Source organism: Enhydra lutris, unplaced genomic scaffold (assembly GCF_002288905.1).
Source record: "Enhydra lutris kenyoni isolate GAN:26980312 unplaced genomic scaffold, ASM228890v2 scaffoldscaffold64, whole genome shotgun sequence".
Classification (NCBI taxonomy): domain Eukaryota; kingdom Metazoa; phylum Chordata; class Mammalia; order Carnivora; family Mustelidae; genus Enhydra; species Enhydra lutris.
The window spans coordinates 8,525,051-8,541,396 of record NW_019154148.1 but is presented as its reverse complement, the minus strand read 5'-3'; the positions used below and the strand labels follow the sequence as shown (position 1 = coordinate 8,541,396).

At 48.4% G+C, this 16,346-nt stretch overlaps 1 protein-coding gene across 1 annotated transcript in view; it reads right to left on the bottom strand.

The window, feature by feature from the left end:
- Window positions 1–16,346, bottom strand: part of LOC111158886 (mastermind like transcriptional coactivator 1) — a 45,191-nt gene that overhangs the window by 7,261 nt on the left and 21,584 nt on the right. The window contains exon 2 of the mRNA XM_022521184.1: window positions 2,107–3,519. Within this exon, the coding sequence (XP_022376892.1) occupies window positions 2,107–3,519 (1,413 nt within the window). The remainder of the gene's footprint in view (window positions 1–2,106; window positions 3,520–16,346) is intronic.

The window sequence follows — 16,346 nt, the reverse complement described above, 5'->3', positions numbered from 1 at the left end:
GCGCAGAGAAGGGGGGGGTCTCAGGTCAGGGGGCACACAGTGGAGTCTACAAACTTCTGCCCACTGCCCCCCACCCAGTCACTGCAGAGCCAAGGGCACAGGTCCTCCAGGGCCAGGTGGAGAGGCGAACACCCGCGTATCCTGGCACAGCAAGAAGCAGCGGAACCAGTGGTAAAGACAAGACTTGACATCTAAGCCCGTCTATTCGCACACATGACTCCCCGTCGGCAGCCGGAGCTTCTAAATCCTCACTTTCTGGAATGCGTGAGTGCAGATGGGCCCCCAGAGGAGGAACCCTCTGCCGGATGGAGACAAGATGTTCCAAGCGGGCCAACCTCATGTCCCCCGCCATGGGACTGTCCCTGAACTGCCTGAAGCCGTGCCACGTGTCTGTCTGTGTAGAGCATTTTCCTGGGACCAGACTGCTGGGCTTTTGTCAGATACGCTCACAAAATACTGAATATCAATGAAAACTTGAATAAATATTCTCAATTAACACAAAGGGTAGAAGTGAGAGTCATGTCAGAGGCTCCACAGTATTATCCTGTCATGACTTACATTTAAAAGGGGGGAAATTGGGGTGCCTGGGTGGCTCAGTGGGTTAACCCTCTGCCTTTGGCTCAGGTCATGATCTCAGGGTCCTGGGATCGAGCCCCGCATTAGGCCCCCTGCTCAGCAGGAAGCCTGCTCCACCCCCCAACTCCCGCCTGCCTCTCTTCCTACTTGTGATCTCTGTCAAATAAATAAATAAAATCTTGGAAAAAAAAAATAAAGAAAAAAAGGGGGAAATTTAACTTGAAAAGGGAAAAAGGGAAAAAGCAATGATCATTTAAAGGATCTCAACGTTCCAGTCCTTATGAGCCTGGACATTTCATCCTTATAAGAGTCTAATCTTCGAGCAGATGCACCGAGGTAATTTGCTCACCCGCCCCCCCTCCAAGTCTCCAGGCTCAGGCTCTGAGTGCTTTGTGAGGCGCTAAGCACTGGCAGTTGTCACGCTCTTAAGGATGCTCCCAGGGCTGTGCAGAGCTTCCTGGCTGGCAGCGGTAGCAGCAGCATCAACATTTACACGCGTGCACTCCTGCTGGGAGATGCCCAATCTGCTTCCAGTTTGGGGCAATTAGAAATAACAATGCAATGAATATCCTGTATCTAACTTTCCTATTTTTTTAGGGATTGTTTCTTGCAGGGGTATAATGTGTTGATGCTTACGAACATTTTTATGGCTTAAGAAGAATATCTAATGCCAAATTACTTCCTACCAGCACCAGGCCTGTGTACACACCCTCCTCACCAGAAGGACATTGACTTCCCAATTTTTATCATTACCAACACTGGGATTTTAATATTTAAAATTTCATAAATCCACACCGGAAGCCACAAGGGTACTGGCCGCAGGCTTCCTTATAGTCATGAAGACCCAGAGACGACGGGGTACATCAACACCAGGGCATGCCTCAAAACTGTGGCCACACAACTGGTAACAAGTATCAAGAGAGCTACATGTCCAGACACGAAGGACAGTCCGGGACATGCTGTGGAGGGAGAAAACAAGTGCGCTCCCCTCTGTCCTGGAGGAAGTTGGGGGGACACGCCATCACCGTGAGAAGGTTGCCAGGGAAGAGACATCTTCAAACACATCTGACCATGAGGAGAAATGCAAACAGTGATCATGGTAAGACTGGTGCTTGACCATTCTCCACCCTACAGAGCTCTGCCAGGCTGCACGGGGTTTAAATCTTAAGGTACTTTGCAAAGATCTGAAAGGTGGTTTAAAATTAAAAAAGGCAAAGCCTCTAAGAAGCACATCAAGTGTGACCTCTCCCTGCAGAACACAGACCACACCTGACTGAATTTACGCTGCATGGCAGGCAGGAGAACTCAATGCCTCCGCCCAGGTGCCCGGTGATGTCTCAAACGTATGGATACTTTAAACCAAGTTACACCAGGGAATTCTACCTTATTTTTGCTTATTCAGAATCGAGCCCACTTTGCTCAGCCGATTTTCTCCTTCCAGGGACTCAAAGGCCAAGGGCAGCTGTTCCCTGCCTCCCTCCCGCTAACCGCAGGGGTACACAGTGACAGAGAGGGAAGCCGCGAGCTCACCTGGTTAGGTGGAACCAGTGACCGGAAGGGCATGTTTCCTGGCTTTGGTTTCATCAGAAACAAGGAGTTCTGCTCATTGCTCAGATGAGGCAGCTGCTGGGGAAGGTAAGCCATGAGGGCGGTCTTGCTCTGGCCAGATGCGGGGCCGCCTTGCCCGCAGTCGGCTTTGTAATGAGACAGGGGTTTGGTGTTGCCGTAGTCCAGCACCGAGCCCTGGCTAGGCACGGTGCTCTGATTCAGGTTACTTGACGGTGGGTGACTCAGCAGGTTCACATGGCTAGCCTGGAGGTAGGGGCCTCCGGGCCGCGGGGAGCTCTTGTTCACTCCGGGCATCATGAGCAGTTTGGGGCTGGTAAAGTCTTGCTTGTAGCCGGGAGGGCTGGCAGGCTTCTCCAAGGGATAAGGGACATTCAGGGGGCTGTGGGAGGGGCCTGTCTGCTGCCATGGGGACATCTGGCCTGGGGCTGGTGCGGAGGCGGCTGGCTGTGGGTTTTGGAGCATCTGCTCGCGCTTCTGCTTGGCAGCGATCTGCTGCAGCTGGTGGGCAGAGGACAGCTCCGAGGCCCCTCCTGGGCCCTGGCTGGGCAACACCACACCAGAGAGGGCTCTTGGGGCATTCTGGGCCTGCACTGATGCCGGCATCAGGGTGGGACTGGGGTTGTCGGCCCCGGGCTGACCAGAGGCGTGGAACAGAGGTTGAGTGCCCCCCAGGCTGGGTGACTCTGTGCTGCCAGGGCCAGCTGAAGGCCCCATAAAGGTCTGTCCTGCAGACCCAGCCCTCACTTGTGGAGAGCCTAACTGTTCTTGTTCGAAGGCTGCCGGAGAGAATTCTGTCTTAATATTAATGTCCTGTGCCAATGGGGTCTGTGTGGCTGACCCAGATGACTCTGGGTCTTTCTTCTCTTCAAAGTCCTCATTAAACAGATCCTTCATGTCTTCATCGGGCACTGACCTGTTCAGCTCCTCGATAAGCTCCTTCCACTCCTGCTCGTTAAGGTTGAGGTCAGGCATGAGGTTGCTCTGAGATATGGAGCCCCCGGCCCCTGCGATCATGCAAGGCAGGTCATCGACGGGCTCTTGCTTCAGCTCTTTATTTAGGCTCAGAGGAAAGGGCTCCCCGGGGTGGCTGCCCCCGTTCAAGTGGAGGCTCGCATCTGCCAGACACTTCTTGCTGAGGGAGTCCAGCCCCAGGGAGTGCTTGCTGCCAGCCTGCAGTGCCTCGGTGCCGGGCTTGTCAGGCTGCCCCATGGGGGAGGCCGGGGGCAGGCCATTGGAAGCAACGGCTACACCCAGAGGAGCCTCACGCCGGGTCTTCTTGTGTCCAGGAAAGAGGTCTCCATAGCCATTCTGCTGCTCGCCATTCTGAGGAGAAGTGGTGCTATCGAGGTTCCTCTTCACCGTATCGTGGAGATGCTGCAAAACATGGACAAGAGGGACTTAAGACACAGCATCGTGTAGGAGGCCCCTCCACGTCTGTTGGTGACGTCAGTCGGGGCCCACACACCACAGCACTCTAATGATTGTGCTTGTCCAGCTCATGCTCCCTCCACCCCCACTACCCTTCTCCCACGTCCCATGGCTGGGCCTGACTCCCGACCACTACCTGTGCTCCAGGAAAGTGAGCGCGCGTCAGTCAGCACATGGGTTCCTGGCTTCTGGGGCCCTCTCTTCCCACAGAACGCAAGCCTGATGCTGCCCATAGTCATCTAGTCGGAGAGTGTGCCCAAGAATGGAGCCGATGAGAAAGAACCAGAAGATACAGATCCGTTCTCGAGGGCGCTACCTAAGTCCGGGCTGTACAGGAGACCATTGCCCCTGGACTTTTCACTTCGGGGAACCAAAGAATTCCTCCTGTGTTTAAGCTGATTTAACGTGGATTTCTATCGCTTTCCGCAGGAAGGAGCCCTGGTTGCTAGGGGCTCCTTCTCAGGCCTCAGTGGGGACAGCTCATGAGCACCAGGCCACGCTTCCTGCCCTGTGCAGCTTCTCGAGGAGCCACTGCCTGGCCCCATCCCTTCTCCCCACGCAGGGCTGCTCCCATGTGCCCACCCTCCTCCCTGCAGCAGGCCAAGCAGCTTCCAATCCCCTGTGCCCAGTCACGAGCCCCAACAAACCCTACTTCTTATCAGAAGCATTCCTCTGAGCACAGCCAGTATGCCTTACACTGCTGTCCTTGCTTCCCCCTCTTCTCCTCAGAGGGTTTATTCAGCTAACCTTCCTAACAGTCCACCTTGTGCGGGGGGACAAGGGCTGTGTGCAGATCAAGACAAAAGTGGTGGTTGCTGTGGAATTCATGCGCCACAGAACCCAAGCAGACACGGCTACAGAAGAAGACAGAGGCCCTCCAGAAACAGCTGAGCAACTGTGCCCTGAGACGGGGCTCCAGATGCAGGGGTTTCGTGAAGAGAATGCGACAATGAGAGTGGGGAGGAGAGAAGGTGGTATCGTTCCACTCCTTCCCCAGCATCATTTTCAGCTCCCGGGACAGGACTCCTCCAAGTGGAGGTACCTACACTTAGCTCTTAACAGGGTGCTACTCCTTTCCAGGCTTACTTTGGTTACATTTTTGTCCTTCACCCTTCCTCCCACTGACCCTAAGTATCTACACCATGCTATTTACATAGTTCCGAATGGTAGCTTTCATTGTATCTTTAAATAGCCACCAGAGGAGTCGGTAGCACCTAGAACTCCAGACCGCTGTCCTCCGGCTATAGAGAAGGGCTACACAGACCCAGTGCAGCAGCCCGAGAAGCCTGCGTGCGTGAGCGCTCTGACCCGGACTCCTGCCTAGATACAAATGCACAACGAGCAAGGAAACAAGGAGGGCAAATTTTCTCAATCTGGAGTTCCAATTCCATTGCTCCCTTGCCTTTGTTTATCCCCACTTCAAGATTTCCCGCTTTCTTTACTGTTAAAGCCCACTGCACAGGGCTCTATAAATCCTGGCTGAGTCTGTATTTCTCTAAATCAGTGTCTGGGTACCTAAGTTAGCTCCTAAACACTTAGGGATACTCAATAGGCGGAACAGTAGGGCAGAGGTGTAAGCTGATCCTAGGACCCTACAAGAAGACAGTGGCCTTCCTTGCATGTGGGTTCTTCTGCTTCCTGCTGCCACCTAGGGGCGGGAGCGGGGAAGGGACCCATGCTCTTAACATGGACCTTACTAAGATCTACTGTTGGGAAGTTTCCTTTGGGGAAGTCAATTCATAGCCATTTAATCCGTCATAAGAAAATCAAAATGACTTCATTTTCCTTGGATTTTTTAATCTTTCTATTATTTCTTTTTGGAAAATCATTTGTTCCTCAGTGTCAGCTTGGGGCCATCTGTGAACCTGGGAGCTCAGTTTTCCATTCTCCTAAGAGGGAAGATGGAAATCTAGGAGGTCAGGACACTTGATGAGTCAGCTGGTTGTCCCAGATTAGAAACAGAATCTTTCTTTGCCTGAATAATTATAAAAGCCACCACTCCCTCTTTCAATATCTGCATGCAAACAGCTGCAGACAAGTTCCAAAGGAACAACTCAATTTTGCAATCCCATTACTTTCGGCCAAAGGAAACAGCGGGTCATTTTCTCAACTGCTCACAAAGTGTACCTGGAATGATGTAGGCGGGGGTGAGGAGTGTGGAATGTGGTGGCCCTGGCAGATTTTTCAATCTGGAGCATTTGCAGGAATGCCTGATATGTGCAGGGCACTGGAGAGGAAGACGAAGATGGGTAAACCATGGAGACTAACCTCCAGGAATTTACAACAGAGTGGGCAGACAGACTGAACGGATTATAAATTATATAAGAATAAACAGTATAAGAGACATAAAGCATCCAAAACTGGCTGCCATGGATAAACACACGGGCTTGCTCTCAGCAGATCTGGTACTTGTGGGTGCTCAGTGCAGAGGCTCCCGTCCTAACCATCAGGGTTCCAGGAGGATCTGGTCCTGGACAACGTGATCTGATGTTCATTTCCTTTGCAAGGGGGTTTTGTTAAAGGGTACCAAGTGCCTGATGCTAAGCTGGAGGCCCTGCATGCTCACCCAGTCTTCCACCAAAGGACCCTGCAGGCCTCTACCACCCACCACTGAAGTTCCAGTGCACTTTCTGGTCAGACTAATCACAGGCTAACACCTGTACTCTTGCACTGAGCTAACAAACACGTGTGGCTGCTTAAGACAGGGGTGGCTCTCTCCTCCATATTCCTTACATGTGGGTAGTCACCTGGGGCAGCACCAGTGCTTCCTGCTCCTTCTCAGGTCCTCTTTTCCTCGGTCATCCTCCTATCAGCCAAACACGACCCCCTAACCCCCGTCTGGAGAGTCAGTACCCTGACCCACTGCAATATGGGTTCCATCCTCTGGGGATGCTGGGTGCGGATGAGTAGAAGGGAGAATTTAGGGCTGTTTTCCCTGAGGCCAGCAAAGACCTTGGTGCTGTTAAATGCAGTCCACAATTTCAGTCTTTCCCTCCATCATCTGCCTCTTAATAATTCCCTGCATTTTAAAGTTCTCTATCCTCTTATTTCTTTACCACATTATCTTGCTTTCTCTTCTACTTTTCTGGTTGTTTCTTCTAGTCTCCTTTGAGATAGGTCTCCCCTTCAAATGAGTATGGGAGTCCTCTTTTTTTTAATTTTTAAAAAAGATATATTGATTCATTTGAGAGAGAGTGTGTGTATGCGAGTGTATGAGCAGGGGGGAGGGGCAAGTGGAGAGAGAGAGAAAAGTCCAAGCAGACTCTTCACTGAGCACAGGCCCAACAAGGGGCTCACTTCCACGACTCATGAGATCATGACCTGAGCCGAAGGCAAGGGTCGGACACCCAAATGAGCCACCCAATTGCCCCCTCTTGTATTCTATACACACTCTGATCTTATCTACTCCCATGGCTTCAAACTCCTATGACTGAACATCACACTCAGAACAGACCCAACTGTCAGGGATCAAGTGCTAATCTATCAGACCTCACCCTCCATCCAACCCCCTTTTCCATGCTCCCCATGGTACAGCACACTGAGTCACACCAGCCTTCTTACAGTTTCTCAAATGTGCTGTCTGCCTCAGGGCCTTTACACTTGTTCTCTTTGCCCAAAACACTTCTTCCCCATCTCCCTAGGAGCACATAATTTGGGTCCCTCATCTCCTAAAAGTCATAGAACGACTATTCTCCATCTCTCCAACCTATCTCCTTGTTAAGTCCCCCATGGAGGCACTCACGTGAATAAGCCGAGCTTCCCCCATTAGAATGAAAAGCAGAAACCCACCACCTAGAACAGTGCCTGGCGCTCAATAAGTATTTGTGAATGAATGTGCTTCTACCCACCATGTCGACAGAGCTCCAGACCCCCGTCTGTCCAACCACCCACCTGATGTGCAGGGTGTACCACAGATAATCCAGACTTAATCTGTCCCAACCTGAAGCAGCCTCTCTCCCAGTCCCATTTTCCTTTCTCTGTTCCTGTCCCCAACAGTGTCACTACCATCCACCTAGTCATATAAACCAGAACCAGAGAACAGCTCTAGCCCCTTCTTTTCCACTCCTTGCATCCAATCAACACCCTTGTCCTGCTGAGTTCACCTCCTCAGCATTCTTGGATCTATCTACACACTAACTTCTCTTGCTTGAATCATTTCAACCACGTCTACAGCCAGGCTCCTTGCAATCTCTGCCTTCAACTACATTCCGCACTACGGTCAGAGTGACTGCATCGAAGGGCAAATCTGATCCTGTCCCTCTCCTCCTAAAAGCTCTTCAATGGCACCTCGTTGCCCTTAGGTCTTGGTCACCCTCAGCTCAGCTCCGCTGTCCTCCTGGCTCCGGCACTAGTTTGAACTCTCCACCAACTTTCCCACCACACCCATGCTGTACACCAGTGCTACAGCTCCCTGGAGTGCTGCCAAAGTGTAGACTGAAACATACAAATCCTTAACTTTTAAAGGCAGCAATTCAACCTAATACCATGCCCACTTTTCCTTCTCCCCTATGTTCTTTTTGTACCCTGTACGGACACTCAGGAACCCTGACTGTTGGTGGAAAAGACCATCTCCAGGTAAAGTCGACCTACTTTCAGGCACCATTCAAGATTTCAGTGATTTGAGGGGCAATGCGGGAAATCCGTGTCAAGTAGCAACCTTGGGAAGGCACGAGTCTGAGCCAAATGCCACAGGGCCAAGTCATTACTTCCTCAGTGGCCTTGCTGACTGCTCAGTACCTGCCCCTAGCTATTCCTCATGGTGTCAGAATCTCACGCAACCTTCAAAGGCATGCTACGAAGGAGGATCACTGGTCCTGTCTTCCAGCAGATGAAAAGTCAGATTGCAGGATGCTTCCCAAGGCGGGAGGCATTGGGGCTCAAAGGAAGGGAAGGGTCTGCTGCCGACCCTCCCTCCTGGTCTGATGGGGAAGGGCCCACGTCAACTCTGCTGCCACCTGTGAGGCTGAGCGAAGTGTCTGGTATGAAACCCAGGCAGCAGAGAGTGAGTCAGAGCTGCAAGCTGTGAGAAGAGCACCTTCCCTCTGCCAAGCATGAAGAAGCCCATCAAGGTGTTGTGACCAGAAAAACGGGCCATGCAGTGAGGAAATCACACATACACACTAAAGAAAAGGAAAAATATCACAGAACCAAATATAACCTGCTTCTAAAGATTCCCACTTTTTTTTTTTTAAGATTTTATTTATTTATTTGACAGAGAGAGAAACACAGCAAAAGAGGGAATACAAGCAGGGGGAGTGGGAGAGGGAGAAGCAGTCTTCCCGTTGAGCAGGAAGCCAGATGCAGGGCTTGATCCAAGATGCCAGGATCACGACCTGAGCTGAAGGCAGACACTCAATGACTGAGCCACCAGGCGACCCAAGATTCCCATTTTTTCTTAAAGGTTTCTTTTTATTTATTTGAGAGAGAGAGATAGAGATCACAAGTAGGCAGAGGGGGAGCGGGAAGCAGGCTCCCTGCTGAGCAGAGAGCCCGATGCGGGGCTTGATCCTAGGACACTGAATTCATGACCTGAGCCGAAGGCAGAGGCTTAACCCACTGAGCCACCCAGGTACCCCCAAGATTCCCACTTTTAAGACATTTGTCTTCATAGTTTGGAATCACCAGTGATTTTGGAAGGACGGTAAATACTACAGAGATCAGTAAACACTACTCTTTCCCACTGAATCCACCTATAAGAACATGCTGAAAATGGAAAGTTCCAAGAAATGCATTTTCCAGAAAACTTTATACTTTGGGGTCCAGACATTTTTACCATAATTTCTTTAATGTTTTATTTTTAACGAATTATAGGTTCCTGTGTCAACTATACTCAAATTTAAAAAATTTAAAAAAAATATCGAGGTTCACAGGAAATTGTAAAGAGAGTACAGAGAGGTCCTATGTATCCTTCCACCACTTTTCCCAGAGGTATCCCCATGCACTGCTCATTCACAAGATCCTACTATTTGCCAGACACTGCCCTACGCAAGTTGAGCACAAAATAATTGTAAATTCAGATAAGCACTTGGTTTTTACTGTATTCTAGGCAGGGCACTGGGTCCTGGGTTAAAAAAGACAAATAAGGCATGGTTCCTGCTCCCACTAGCTGGGATGAGATGGTGGAGCGATGGAGGCAGGACAGAGTATTACGGGTGGAAGGAGAGGGAGGCACCTGAGTTAGGTACTAAAAGAACAAAGAAGTCATCCAGAAGTAGGGGGCAGGCATTCCAGGCTGAGAGGCATAGGCAAGGATACGCAAACGAACACTGAGAGTGGGAGAGGACAGAAGGGAGGCAAGCAGAAAAAATGAGTCGCAGTTTAATGTTGCTCAAGTGTAAATGGCACAACAGGAAGTGCTGAAAGTCAGGCTGGGAACGGACACCAATATGGCCCCGAAATGTTATTTAATAATGTGAGATTTCAAAAATTACACAAAACGAGAGAGTACAGTACACTGAACTCTCATGCGCCCCTCACCCAACTTAAACGACTCTTAGTATTTGGCCATTTTGTTGCATTTCCACCTCCCTATTCCCCACCCCCCAAATTGGATTATTTAAGAAACAAATCCTGGACATAATACCATTCAACTCACAAATACTTCAGTATGTATCTCTGAAAAGTAAAAACTCTTAAAAATATACATGGGTGTATAATATCCCAATAGCATTATCACACCTAAAAGATTAATAATTATTTTTTTAAAGATTTTATTTACTTATTTGACACAGAGAGAGACAACGAGAAAGGGAACACAAGCAGGGGGAGTGGGAGAGGGAGAAGCAGGGAGCTTGATGCAGGGCTTGATCCCAGGACCCTGGGATCATGACCCAAGGTGAAGGCAGATGCTTAATAACTGAGCTACCCAAGCTCCCCAACTTTAATAATTATTATCACCACCTCAAACACATTAGGATGGCTACGATCCAAAACAAACAAACAAACAAACAAACAAACAAAACTGAAATAACAAGTGTTGGCAAGGACATGGAGAAACCATATAGTGCGTCTGCTATGGAAAACAGTTTGGTGGTTCCTCAAAAAATAAAAAACCTAGATATACCATGTTAGACAGCAATATCATTTCTAAAAGAATTCCATTTCCAAAAGCACTGAAAGCAAGGACTTGAACAGATAATTTGTAGACCGTGTTCATAGCTGTGAAATCACTGTAGCCGAAAGGTAGAAGCAACCCAAGAGTTCACCAGTGGATGAATGAATAAACACTATACAATGGAATATTATTCAGGCTTAAAAAAGATGGGGCTCCTGGGTGGCTCAGTGGGCTAAAGCCTCTGCCTTCTGCTCAGGTCATGATCCCAGGGTCCTGGGATTGAGCCCCGCATCGGGCTCTCTGCTCAGCAGGGGGCCTGCTTCCCCCTCTCTCTCTGCCTGCCTCTCTGCCTACTTGTGATCTCTGTCAAATAAATAAATAAAATCTTTAAAAAAAAAGAGAGAGAGAGAGACATTCAGACATGTGCTACAATATGGAGTAACCTTGAGGACATTATGTCAGGTGATATAAACCCGTTACAAAAAGACAAATACTGTAGAATTCCACTTACGCATGGTACCTAGAATCATCGAATTCAGAGACAGAAAGGACAATGGTGGTGTCTGGGGGCTGCGGGGAGAGGGAGGTAGGCAGCTAATGTTTCTGTTCTGCAAGATGAAAAGAGCTATGGAGACGGATGGTGGTAGTGGTTGCACAAACAACATGAATGTACTTAGTACTAGTGTGTATACTTAAAAATGGTTAAGCTGGTAAATTTACACACACACACATACACACACACACACACGTGTGTATTTTTTTTTTTTTCAAGAGGGAGAGGGAGAGAAAGAATCCCAAGCAGGCTCCATCCTGAGTGTGGAGCCCAACACAGGGCTCGATGCCACATCCCTCTGAGATGACGACCTGAGCTGAAACCAAGTCGGATACTTAAATCAGCTGTGCCATCCAGGCACCCCTTGTTTTATTTTAGTAAAATTTAAAAAATTTTTAATTCCTTATTATCATCCTGTAGGCCAGCAGTGTTCAAGTTTCCCTGTCTTAAGATCTTTCCGAGACTAACAAAATAACCCCTTTATTATGGAAAACTTCAAACACACACTAAAATAGGGAGAAAGCAGAATGACCCTCCATGCACTCACTGCCCAAGTGAAACAACGCCCAGCCCATTTTGTCTCATTCATACCCTACCCCTGGGCTAACACAGCAATCATATCATTTCTCCTTATATAGTTCAGCACGCATCACTAAAATATGAAAGTTCTTAAAAAAATAACCACAAAATCATTAGTGAATGTCAAAAAAAAAAATCAAATCGTGGCTACAGTTTGGTTTATTCAAGTCAGGATCCAATACACTGCATCTGGTTGACATGCTGTTAGGACTTCTAGTACGTAACAATTCTCTCCCCCTTTCTTAATTTTGCCATTTATTTGTCCAAGACATGTAGTCCCTCGTCCTGTAGCATTTTCCATTTCCACAGTTGGCTAATTGTATGCCCACCCAAAGGTGTCATTTACAAGTTCTTCTATCCTCTGTACTTCCAGTAAACTGATAGAAGCTTGATCGGATTCAGATTTTTTTTTTTACATAAATACTTAAATGTGATGTTGCCCTGCATGTCACTTTAATTGGATCTTAGCAAATGAAGTCAGACTTGCATTATTATTATTTTTTTTTTTGGACCTGCATTTTTATAAGCTATCTCTAATGCCTCTGTGGCAAATACATTTTAGGGAGGGAGGCCACAGCCAGAGCGATCACCAAGGAGGAGACTACCGAAGTAGTCTGTGAAAGAGATGAGGGCCGGAGAGCAGGCATGAGGAAGAAGAGAGGATTTCAGAGTTGGGAGGCGGAATTCAGCAGGTCCTGAAGACTGATCTTATATTGGGGTTGAGGAAGAAAGGAGTTTTTCTCTAGTTTGGGCACACAAGTAAGACAGAGAACAAAGGCAAGGCAGGGTTTTGGTGGGGGAAGGTGATAGTTTAGTTTTAGCCATGAAGAGATGACTAGACCATTCAGGTAATGTCCAAGAGGCAGTGAATAACACTGATGATGAGTCCAGGGGGAAGACTGTCACCAGCAATGTGTGCAGCTGAAACCATGAGCACAGATCCAATCACTCAGAAGAGTGACAAGCCAGCCAAGGGGCAGATGAAGTGCCCATAATAAAGACGGAGCACAAGGGAGAATGCTGGGTTAAATACATCCGAAAGGTCCAGAAGGATAAAAGCTGAAATGTCCACTTGGTCAGAACATGTCCAAAAGGTCACTCACTGATGCCACTGTCCAAAGCAGTTCCAGAAGGCTGACTGGAGTAAAAACCCTTGACTTCAAAAGTAACTGAGAAGCAAGTAAAAAGAGTATGAATTGTTCTTTCCCAAGTTTAATTTATTTTTAAAATATTTATTTATTGACACAGAGAGAGTCAGAGAGGAACACAAGCAGGGGGAGCAGGAGAGGGAGAAGCAGGCTTCCCACCAAGCAGGGAGCCTGATGTGGGGCTCGATCCTAGGACCCTGGGATCATGACCTGAGTTGAAGACAGATGCTTGGGCGCCTGGGTGGCTCAGTGGGTTAAGCCGCTGCCTTCGGCTCGGGTCATGATCTCAGGGTCCTGGGATCGAGTCCCGCATCGGGCTCTCTGCTCAGCAGGGAGCCTGCTTCCCTCTCTCTCTCTCTCTCTGCCTGCCTCTCTGTCTACTTGTGATCTCTCTCTGTCAAATAAATAAATAAAATCTTTAAAAAAAAAAAAAAAAAAAAAAATGAAGACAGATGCTTAATGACCAAGCCACCCAGGACCCCTCCCCCAAGTTGAATTTTAAAAGGGAGATAGAGAGACACAGTAGATTAACCTATTACTTAGACAGGAATTGGGGGGTGGAGGCATTGATGGGTGACAGCTAGGGTTGTGGGGCTTTCTGGGATGAGGTAATGTTCTAAAATCTGTGTTGATGGTCAGACAATTCTGTGGATAAATGTAAAACCACTGAAATGTATGTGGGAAATGTAATGCAGATGTGCTAACCACTATACTATGGAACCTGTATATGGGAAATGAATTTAAATGGGTGAAATGTATAGTATGGAAATTGGATCTCAATAAAGGTCAAAAAAAGTGAGGGAAGGGCAACTGGGTGGCTCAGTTGGTTGTATCCAACTCTTGATTTCGGTTCAGGTCAGATCTCGGGATCATGAGACCGAGTCCCACATCGGGCTCCATGATCGGTTGGGAGTCCGCTTGAGATTCTCTCTCCCTCTGCCCCACCCCACCCAGCTCATGCACTCTTTCTCTCTCTCAGGAAATAATAAATAAATAAATAAGTTAATTATTATTTTTTTAAGTGAGGGAGAGAGACCGGGTAGCCAGAGAGGGTCAAAGAAGGGTTATTTTGGGATAATACTTGAGCTCACTTAAAGAAGAGCAGATAAGGGGCGACTGGGTGGCTCAGCTGGCTAAGCAGCAGCTGCCTTTGGCTCAGGTCATGATCCCAGGGTCCTGGGATTGAGCCCCACCTTGGGCTCCTTGCTCAGCGGGAAGCCTGCTTCTCCCTCTGCCTGCTCTGCCTGCCACCCGCCCCCCTCACTTGTGTGTGTTCTCTCTCGATGACAAATAAATAAATAAAATCTTAAAAAAAAAAGAATAGCAGATAATTATCTATTAGACCAGATCTATAAAATCCTCTGGAACTCTGTGATACTGTGCAATCAGGCATTCACAGATAAATATGAAAAAGATGCACCACGAACAATTGAAAGCATAAACACCAAGATCTTCTCCTGCACAAGGTGATCCTGACTTACTGAGGGGCTGTGCATGAGGCTGTGCACGTAAGGATGATACTCTACCCTTCCCAAGCTGTGCCTTCCACCTGGGTTCTCTATCCCATTCCCATTCCATCCATCTCCCTGTTTACCAGGTCTTTCCCCCACTAAGCATTTATTTGCAATGCTCAGTACCCCCATCTTTTAGCCCCCATCCTACTCTACATTTAGCTCAGGGTTAAGGGGATAGCTAAACTGGGTTCAGATCCTGCTCTGGTTGCTTAACAGCTGTGTGCTCACATGCAAATTAACAGCATCTGGAGAAGCTCTGGTTCCTCACCTAAAGAGGGGCTGGCGGGGGGGTGGTGTGCCGAGGACAGTCACTTCCTGGGGGAGCTGTGAGGCACACCCCTACTGCTTAACCAGGCAGCTGATAACATTCTCACCCTTCAGCCAATCCCCTTCCTTCACTTTGGAGCTTCCTCAAAGATGGGTCTCTAATTTGCCATATGTGCCAAGGTGACCTCCCAGATCTTAAATCCAAGGGACACTTTTTTTTTTTCAAAGATTTTTATTTATTTATTTGATAGAGAGAGAGAGAGAGAGAGATCACTAGTAGGCAGAGAAGCAGGCAGAGAGAAGAGAAAGCAGGCTCACTGCTGAGCAGAGAGCCCGATGCGGGGCTCGATCCCAGGACCGAGATCATGACCTGAGCTGAAGGCAGAGGCTTAACCCACTGAGCCACCCAGGCGCCCCCCAAGGGACACTTTTAAACTATATCTGCTTGACCCTTCTGAGGCACTTGAACTCTGATGACCACACCTCTCTTCTCTAAACATGCATGTTCCTCCCTTAAGGCCCAAGAGATGGCTCTCTGGACCTGCCTCCAAGGCTCTTTGCAGGCTGCTGCCTCTCATGCTTCCCCTTTCCCCCTTTCCACTGCTGTCTTCTCCAGGTACCCCATCCACACTCAGGGCCTCGGCCACAGCCCGACAACCCGGCACAGAGTGGTCTCTCAAATATTTACTGAGTGAACATTTCCTGGATCTTCATCTTTTTTTTTTTTTTAACATTTTGTTTATTTATTTGAGAGGGGGGGAGCACACAAGCAGTGGTGGGGGGAGGGACAAGCAGACTCCCCGCTCAACACGGAGCCCAGTGAGATCACGACCCGAGCTGAAGGCAGATGCTTAACCCACTGAGTCACCCGGGTACTCCTGCGGTCTTCATCTTTGTGCCCAGTTCTCTCTCCTGTGCTCTAGACGTATTCGACTGTAACCAGGAATCTCCACAAGGATATCCAACAGGATATCCTCCAGACCTGGCTCTTCCTCTCAAGCTCCCTCACTCAGTGCACGCCTCAATCCTTGTCCTCTCCTGACTCTACCACCTAAATCAATCTCCAGTGAGATCTCTCCACATCACCACCACACCTCCCTCTTAGCTGAATGCCTTGTTTTTTAAAAAATAGATTACTGAAATAACTTCATGCTGATCTGATCTATTTCTATTCTCTCTCTGTTCCAACCCACCCCTTATGTTGTTACCGAGTGATCTCTATAAAACACGTATCTGAACCACTTTACATCCCTTATTCCCCCCTCACTTACAGATCAAGGTCAAATTCCTTATTCTGGCACCAACAGCCTGTTTGATCTGATCCCAATGAGCCTTTCCACTTAATCCCATGCCATTCCTGTTGGGCCCCAACTTACAGTGAACTTCTTTCATGGCTGAGAATATACCTCTAGCCTGGTGATCTCCTACTAAACTTTAAGGATTTAGCACAAACATCAACTCCTCTGTAGTATTTTTTTCCCTGGCCACTTACCCCACACCTGGTCAAGTTCCTTATTCCATCCTTAGTGCTCTAACAAAGGATTTTATATAAAAAGTATACTCCACGTTCAAGGTAAAGCATGGAACCACACTGAAAATACACACCAACGTACTTCTATGCGTCTTGCCCCATCTGTGGAGGACAAGAACCTTGCCCT